The following is a 9,639-nucleotide window of genomic DNA, read 5'->3' on the forward strand; positions in this document are numbered from 1 at the left end:
AGAGAATACAGTACTGAAAAGATAAAAACTATAACATGACCATAAATATAATAAACGGTGTTTTTTAATTTATTAATATTATATGCTACCTTATTTTATTTTTTTTTGTATATCATTAAATTTTTTTACTAAATAGAAAAAAATTCATTTATTAAGTCAATGCATAATATTTTAAAGTATAACTAAATAAATGAACGAAAATATATATATTATATATATATATATATATATATATATGTACAAAGAAGAAAATAAAAAAGCATATTAATTCTTTTCTTTTATTTTATTCTATTCTATTTTCCTTTATTTTTTTTTTTTTTATGCTTTTTATGAAAATTTAAAATTTTTTAAAAATCAACATGCATATAAATAACCACATAGGAAAATATATTCTTATGCATATTTTTCTAATTCCTTAATTTTGTTATATGTGGTTATTCTGTCTATTGTTTTTTATATAGAATTGGAAACTTAAAGGGACTTCAGACATGTACATATATAAATATATAAATATATATATATATATATTATTTATATTATTTAATTTATTAGTTGCACTGTACTATAAGAGTTAATATTAAAAAAAATAAATTTACACATAAACTACTAAGCTTATGATAAACATTATTTAAATATAGTTTTATTTTTTATATACTTAAAAATATTAAAAATAAGAACAAAATTAGAAGAATTTATTTCTTTGTATGATAAAATATATATTTACTTTAAAAAGAAAACTACTTGCATGTTTGGTTCTTTATATTAAAATTGTCATCTATATATATATATATTTTTATATATATTTACAGTTAAAATGAAATAAATGTAGTACACATATGCCATATATATGTGTACATATTCTTTTTTTCTTTATATTCTATATAACTTTCCTTATTTTGTTTATCTTACTCTATTCATAAATATATTTTAAAAAAAAAAATTTTAAATGGTGTAACAGAATTAAATAATATTATTAAATATGAGATAAAAATAGAATAGGACATAATAATTATAACTTTTATAAGTTATATAAATATATATATATATTTTTTTTTTCTTTTATATACTTATAAATAAATGAATTCAGAAATAGTGTTATAAACATAAAATTTTATTTTTTCTGACCTACAAATATATAATTTTTTATATTTCATCAGATAAAAATATATATATATATATATATATATATATATATATATATATATATGAATGTACGTTATGTGCATGTTTTTATTTTTTTATGTATTATTTCAAAATAAATAAATATATATACAATGTTACATAGTAATAATAGTAGTCTTTATAAAAAAAGGGATATGGTTAAAAATGTCTTTTCTCTTTTTTCCTTTACAAGTAATGTAGACGATAAAGCTATTAAATTATGGCCCTTAAAATTTAGTGAGAAGGAAGAAGAATCTTTATATATTATAAAAATTTGTCATAATATTTACAAAAAAAGATTTTTTCTCCTCATATCACATCTGATCTCTCTTATATTTATGTATTCCATATGTTTGATAGTAGCAAAAATTAATGGTATAAAGAAAAATATATATATATAATACGTATTATATATATATATATATATATATATATATATATATATATATATATGTATATATATTTTCTTCTTAGAGCTATTTTCCAAGTTAAAATTGACGTTTATATTTTTACACATTTTTGTTGTAATTAATATATTATTTATTTTAATGCTGCACTATACACATTATGTAGAAAAACTCCGAATGTGGAGAGGGAAATTATTTGTATTGCATAGTATATGTGTAAGACTTTTTACACAGAAGAAACAAAAAATAAATATTATGATATGTATAATATATATATATATATATACATATTATTTATTTATTTATTTATTTATAGATATTTCTTTTGTGGTGTTCATGGTTATTTATCCTATTTAATGACGTGAAAGATTATTTACCTATTGTTGTGAATGTAAATAAATTTTTATATGCAACTTATACTCATAATAAAATTAATATCATCTTTTGTTTTTTTGCATACGTACCAATTTTTTATTTAATTACAATAATACCATGCAGGTAAAATATATACATATGTGAAATATTATAATACTAAAGCAATTTTTTTTTTTTTTTTTTTTTTGATATAACTTTTATAATATATTTTAATAATTTTCAGAATATGCTATTCTTTTACTTTTGATCTTTTGTTCTTCATATTAAGGATCGCCATATTTTCCGTTTATTATCTCATAACAGTAAAAAATTATATCTTAATAGACAAGTAATTAAAATAATACAGTATTATATAAAAAAAAAAAAGAAAAATATATTATATATAAAAATTTGTGAAATAATATATATATATATATATAGAATATAATTTATTCAAGGAATATGCTTTTTTAATATACATATATATTATTATCATATGTTATAATTTTTTTTTTTTTTTTTTTTTTAAGCATTTTTATGATAGCGTCATCAATTGTAGGAAGTATATTTATTTTCGTTATACGATATATCATAGAAATTCAGAGAAGATTAGCTTTTCACAGTTGGAATAAACAAATAAAGCAAATTAATACGTTAAAAAGTAATTTGAAAGAACAGAAAGAAAAATTGTCACTCACTAATATTGAAGAAATTTTCAATCTTATTAATGATGTAGGTTTTAAATAAATAAATATATATATATATATATTTTTATTTTGTTCATTTTGTCTATTTTATTAATTTCATTCTTTTATTCTTAGTGCATAGGTAATTACTATAACACAAATGAACACCTTGAAGAAAAAAATATATCTGTTGTAAATAATTTGAAAAAAATTCTAACCATATTAAAAGAAGACAATTTATTTTCACCGGATAGCAAATTTATAAATAGAAAAGTGGGAAAAATTATTGACAAAAAAAAAATATATACATATGCACATATATATATATATATATATATATATATATAATAAGTAAAAAAATAAATAACATTTGTACTAAATATTTTGTGTCGTATACTCTTACTCACATTTAGTTATATTTATAATATATAAAATGTTTACATTTATTTTTTATTTTTATTTTTTTTTTTTTAGAAGTACAATCATATATATGCATATATTATGGATGTGAAGAGGAATAAAAACCTGTCAGAAAATGAAGAAGCATCCAAAGATGTAACAGAAGAGTTTAAAGAAGAATCTGAAACAGAATCGTTGATGGAATCTATATCAGAGGCAAGATCAAAAACTAAAATGGATGAAAAATCAAAAATGTATTCTAAAAATGATGAATTTAAAGTTGAAAATGAAATGGACATGAGTTTGGTACATATTACAAATGAACAAAAAAAAAAATATACATGCATATATATATATATATATATATATATATATATATATATATTTATATATATATTTAATTTTTCCATATAGAAATGTGACAATATAAATTTGGATATTTGGAATACGTCCTTTTTGAATAATGAAATATTAAATGAAGATATTTTTATTCATATAGGACATAAATTATTAAAAATGTATTATACAAAAAATCATAATATTCCAAATGAAACCTTATATTCATTATTATATGAAATGAAAAATGGTTATAACAATGTGCCATATCATAATTCGATCCACGCAGCTATGGTGAGAATAATGGATTTATATATGTATTTTTATATACAGGGAATAAAACTGTAAAAGGGAAAAATATATACATATATATATATAAACACATGTCATATATTTATTTACTTGTATAGGTTACCCAACATTGTAACATTTTAGTAAGTAATTTAAACACAGCCAATATTCTTAGAGATAACGAATTAGGTGCATTTTTTATTGCCTCTTTAGGTCATGATATAGGACATTTTGGTAGAACTAATATATTTTTAAAAAATTGTTGCAACTTTTTAAGCATAATATATAATGATAAGTCTATATTAGAGAATTATCATTGCTCTTATTTATTTAATATTTTATTAAAAGATGAAAATAATATTTTTAAAAATGAAGATCCGAAATGTTTACTAACACTTAGACAACAAATTATAGAATTAATACTAGCAACAGATATGAGCAAACACATAAAAATATTAGCTCAATTTCGTATAAAATCTATTAAAATAAAATCATATATTGAAAAAAATATTATCTTATGTTTAAAAATGATAATAAAAGCAGCTGACTTATCACATAATTGTGTTGATTGGAGTGAACATTATCAATGGGTAAAAAGATTAGTAAATGAATTTTATTATGAAGGTGATGAATTATTTCAAATGGGTTATCAAATAAATCCATTATTTGATAGAAATTGTCATAATAATTTTATACAAATACAAAGAACATTCTTAAAAGAATTAGTCTATCCTCTTATCATATCACTTAAAACTCTAGATAATACATCTATTACACAAGATATGATAAATAATGTTAAAAGGAATTATTCCAAATGGACAAAAATTGAAAAATGTGAAATCAAAAAAAAAAAATATTTAAATGAACTTTTATGTAATATACCAGATAATTGGGCTCGTCTATATTATCCCAACTTGAATATTTACAAAACACAAAAAAAAAATAATAAATAAATAAATATATATATATATATATATATATATAATAAATAATAAAAAATAATATATAAAAAAAAAAAAAAAACATACGTCTAAATTACTTATTATAATTATGTTAATATAACTCTATACTTACATTTGTAACAAGTCATTTACTTATTTTGTTCATATAATAAATATATATTTAAAAAAAAAAAAAAATACAGACTTATTAAAATTATGAGGTATAATAAATTATTATACGTTCATAATTATTTGGTAACATATGCTTAACTATAATATAATTTTATGGGACTATATCATAAGAAATTATATGAACGCATAATAAGACATATAAATAAATATAAATTATAGTTTACTCATATAACTTACTTATTTAAAATAAAGTCAATACAAAACTTTTTAAAAATATATATATAATATATATTTATAACAAAATAATTATATTAAGAACGTGTAATAATTTATATAAAATTCTTGGTAATAATAGAAAAAAAAAAAAAAACAAAAAAACTATTTCGTTCAAAGGTAATAAGAAAAATTTTTAAAATTAGTATATCTCTATATAATTTATGTTTTCCTTTGTATCCTTTTATTTTAATATAAAAAATTAAACAGTTCAATATATATATAATATATGTATAATATTTTTTAATTTATTTATATTTATATTTCTTTTTTTTTTAAATTAAAATATTTCAAAAGAATAATATGTATAATCATATATATTATATTATTATATACACTGAGCAAAATTTTTTAACATATATAATATTATAAAAGTACATATATTTTTTCTTTCTTTTACGGTTAAATAATATGTCATATATATATATATATATATAAGCAAATTTTATCATACATATTTTAATTCAATAAATAATAAAGTACAAAAAGAACTTCTTACAATTTAAGGAAATTATAATGGTTAAAAAATAATAAAAATAAAATCATCCCTATTTTATAAGTTTTCAAGTTTATTCTCATTTCTTCCTATTTTTATAAAAACTTATTAAAGAAATAGCAAAAATATATGTATATATATATATAAACTAATTTAATATTAAGTTGAAAATATAGTAAAAATTTTGAATTGACACAATTTTAATCATATATTTATTATAATAATAAATAAAAATAATTTTTTTCATTTTATTTGATATTTATAAAAACAATAATATTATAAAAATAATATATATATATATGTATATAATATTATATATATATAATTATAATAATATATAATAAATTATAAAAATGTTTTAAAAACAATGGAAGAGAACTCATATTTTGAGGCAGTAGAAAAGCTTTTTGAAATTAAAGATTCAAAAGAAGATAAGATAAATGGAACAAGTAGTAATAAGGATGAATTAATTGAAAATAAAGAATTAAATAATGATGACTTGAATCATAATACATGTGATAATAATAAAAAAACAACAAACAAAAGAGAAGTCAAAAGGAAAAGTAAAATTATCAATGATAAGAAAATGGATAATGAAAAGAAAAATACGAAAAGGAAAAAAAAAACAAATGGTGATGTCGATATAGATGAAAGTATTGATGAAAATATTGATGAAAATACTGATGAAGATGTTGATGAAAATATTGATAAAAATAAAGTAGATGAATCGAAAGAAGAGTCTGATGTATCAGACGATAATATTAACAATAGGAAATCTAAAAATATAAAAAATTCTATAAGAAGTAAGACAAGTAATAATAAAAAAAATGCAGAAGAAGATGATAATAATATTGATTGTAATAATAATTCGCAAGAAAATGAAGAAGAGCATAAGGAAAAACTTTCAGAAAATAAAGACAATAAGAAGGAGGGGAAACATACAAATTCCTCTAAAATTAAAAAAAGAGATCATACGAATAGTGATGAAGATGATACTAATAATGATAATACATCATCAGAGGAAGAAAGGACTAAAAGACGAAAAAAGAAACATAAAAATGATAAAAAAAATGAAAATAGGGTAGTAGACTATTCGTCATCATCTGCTTCCTCCTCTGAGGTTTCAAATGAATATAGCTCAAGTGATGAAGAAAGAGCTCATAAAAAAAGAAAAATAAGTAAAGTAAACCGATCTAGGAGAATTTCCAGATCATCTAGTGAAAGTAATTCAAGTACTGACAATGATAAGCATCGTAGTTCAAGAAGTAGTGAAGAAAAAATGTACTCCAAATATGATAAGATGAAAAGAAAAGATAGAGAAAGGGAAAGAGATAGAGATAGAGATAGGGAAAGAGATAGAGATCGAGAAAGAGATAGAGATCGAGAAAGAGATAGAGACCATGACAGATATAGAGATAGAGATCGTGATCGATATAGAGATAGAGAAAGAGAGCGACGAAGAGAAAGAGAAAGGGAAAGAGAAAAAGAAAGAATAAGAAGAGAAAATGAAAGAGAAAGATTAAGAAAAGAAAGAGAAATGGAAAGAGAAAGAAGAGAAAAAATAAGAGAAGAAAGAAGATTAAAAGAAGAAATGGAAGAAGCAAAAAGAGATGATTTAACAGTACTAGTATTAAATTTGGATTTAAAAGCAGATGAAAGAGATATATATGAATTTTTTTCAGAAGTAGCTGGAAAAGTTAGAGATATACAATGTATAAAAGATCAAAGGTCAGGAAAATCAAAAGGAGTAGCATATGTAGAATTCTACACTCAAGAATCAGTAATAAAAGCATTAGCAGCAAATGGAATGATGTTAAAAAATAGACCAATAAAAATACAATCATCTCAAGCTGAGAAGAATAGAGCAGCAAAAGCAGCAAAACATCAACCAATAGATCCAAACGATATTCCATTAAAATTATATATTGGTGGATTATTAGGTCCATTAAGTAATATAACAGAACAAGAATTAAAACAATTATTTAATCCTTTTGGTGATATATTAGATGTAGAAATACATAGAGATCCTTATACAGGGAAATCTAAAGGATTTGGTTTCATTCAATTTCATAAAGCATCTGAAGCCATTGAAGCTTTAACTGTTATGAATGGAATGGAGGTTGCAGGTAGAGAAATTAAAGTAGGATATGCACAAGATTCTAAATATCTCTTAGCATGTGATAATACTCAAGAAAATATATTAAAGCAACAGCAAATGGCTAAAAATATAAGAACTGAAGAGGAAGAACAAGATAATGAAAAAATTGATAACGATGATGGAGACGGGGGTGGGCTCATAGCAGGCACGGGAAGCAAAATAGCATTAATGCAGAAGCTTCAGAGGGATAGTATCATAGATCCTAATGTAAAAATAGAAAAAATATATATATATATATATATGTGTATGTGCAAATTGTTATATATATGTATTATCCTTTATAGTATTATAATATATATATGTTTATATTTATTTATTATTTTTTTTAGGTACCTAGTAGATATGCCACTGGAGCTAATGCCATCATGGCAAGGAATTCCTTCGTTCATTCTACAAATAATATAAATAATAATGTGACAACTAATTTAGTATTAAGCAATATGTTTTCATCAAATGATGAAAATATAGGGAATGACCCTGATTTCTTTAATGACATACTTGAAGATGTTAAAGAAGAATGTAGCAAATATGGAAAGGTTATAAACATTTGGCTAGATACCAAGAACATTGACGGTAAGATTTACATAAAATATTCTAATAATGATGAATCATTAAAATCATTTCAATTTTTAAATGGAAGGTATTTTGGAGGCTCACTAATAAGCGCGTATTTTATTTCAAACGATGTATGGGATATGACATGTGTTCCAAAGTAAATATGTATTATATAAAATTCCAAAAAAAAATAAAAATATCACAAAAGCTAAAAATTCCTTTTATCATATTAAGAACGAAATAATAGAATTGTGTATTTATATATGTTTCTTTAACATTTTATTAAATAAGGTAAAAATATATAATATATATATATATATATATATATATATATATATATATTTTCATTTATTATACCTTTATATTTTTTATATGATTATTTTCCTTTTCTATTTTTACGAAATATATTATTTCGAAAATATATATATATATATATATATATGTGCATCATATTATTCATTGAGTTTAATTTAATATCTTATTTTTTCTATATATATATATATATATATATATATTTATTTATACATTTATGTATTTATATTTTTATTTAAAAGAAACGACAAAAAAAAAAAAAAAAAAAAAAAAAAAGTGAAAACATTTTTTTTAGGAACGAGGCATCTTGGATACAATTTATTTTTTTTTTTTTTTTTTTTTTATTCTTTATTATTTTTTTTAATTCTCATAGAGTAAACCAATAAAATAAAAAAATATTTCATAAACAGTATGTATATATGACATATATGCCTATATATTATTTAACGATTTATTATTTTATCATATGAATTTATATGTATATGTCCATATATAAATCCTAATGTGTGAAAAACAAAAATATATTTATATTATATATACCTATTTATATTTGTAAAACTGTAGAAATTATTATATTATTTTATTTTATGTTAGTTATTTTTTTCTTTATGGATATAAAAAATTATACATATAATATTTATTTTTTATCATTTATCATTTAGGATACTTATGCACAGAATTTGTATTGATAAGAAAATCAATTTAACATAATAAATATTTTGGGATATTCATAATTTTTGTCTTTTTTTTTTTTTTGTTGTTGTTTTTTTATTATTTCTTTAAATATATTATAACGGTCCTTAAATGGATCATTATAAAAAAAAAATATATATATAAATATATATATATATATTTTATTTAAAATATAATCCTATATTTCAAGTTTTATTTATTTGTTATAATTAAATCTAATTCACAATCAGGAAAATAAATAATTAAGACTATAATATAAGTCTTTATAATAAATATATATATATATATATATATATATGTATTTATTTATTTACTTTTATTTCTCCACTACCATCTTGAATTGACTTATTCAGTGTATACAAAAAAAAAAAAAAAAAAAAAAAAAAAAAAAAAATTTATTATAACAATATATATATATATATATAATTAACAGAATTATTAATAT

The 9,639-nt window shown here is 19.5% G+C and overlaps 2 protein-coding genes across 2 annotated transcripts; both read left to right on the forward strand.

Annotated features, from left to right (window-relative positions):
* Window positions 1-1,274: 1,274 nt before the first annotated feature.
* On the forward strand, window positions 1,275-4,587 carry PADL01_1320500 (phosphodiesterase gamma, putative; the record flags this gene model as incomplete). Its single annotated transcript, XM_028683746.1, has 9 exons — window positions 1,275-1,536; window positions 1,636-1,784; window positions 1,885-2,066; window positions 2,167-2,271; window positions 2,453-2,654; window positions 2,744-2,881; window positions 3,083-3,313; window positions 3,422-3,637; window positions 3,754-4,587. The coding sequence occupies 9 exons, from the start codon at window positions 1,275-1,277 to the stop codon at window positions 4,585-4,587; spliced, it is 2,319 nt and encodes a 772-aa protein (XP_028539894.1).
* Window positions 4,588-5,843: 1,256 nt separating this feature from the next.
* PADL01_1320600 (splicing factor 1) lies at window positions 5,844-8,350 on the forward strand (the record flags this gene model as incomplete). Its single annotated transcript, XM_028683748.1, has 2 exons — window positions 5,844-7,841; window positions 7,964-8,350. The coding sequence occupies 2 exons, from the start codon at window positions 5,844-5,846 to the stop codon at window positions 8,348-8,350; spliced, it is 2,385 nt and encodes a 794-aa protein (XP_028539895.1).
* Between the last annotated feature and the right edge of the window lie 1,289 nt (window positions 8,351-9,639).

Source organism: Plasmodium sp. gorilla clade G2, assembly GCF_900097015.1.
Source record: "Plasmodium sp. gorilla clade G2 genome assembly, chromosome: 13".
Lineage (NCBI taxonomy): Eukaryota > Apicomplexa > Aconoidasida > Haemosporida > Plasmodiidae > Plasmodium > Plasmodium adleri (nom. inval.).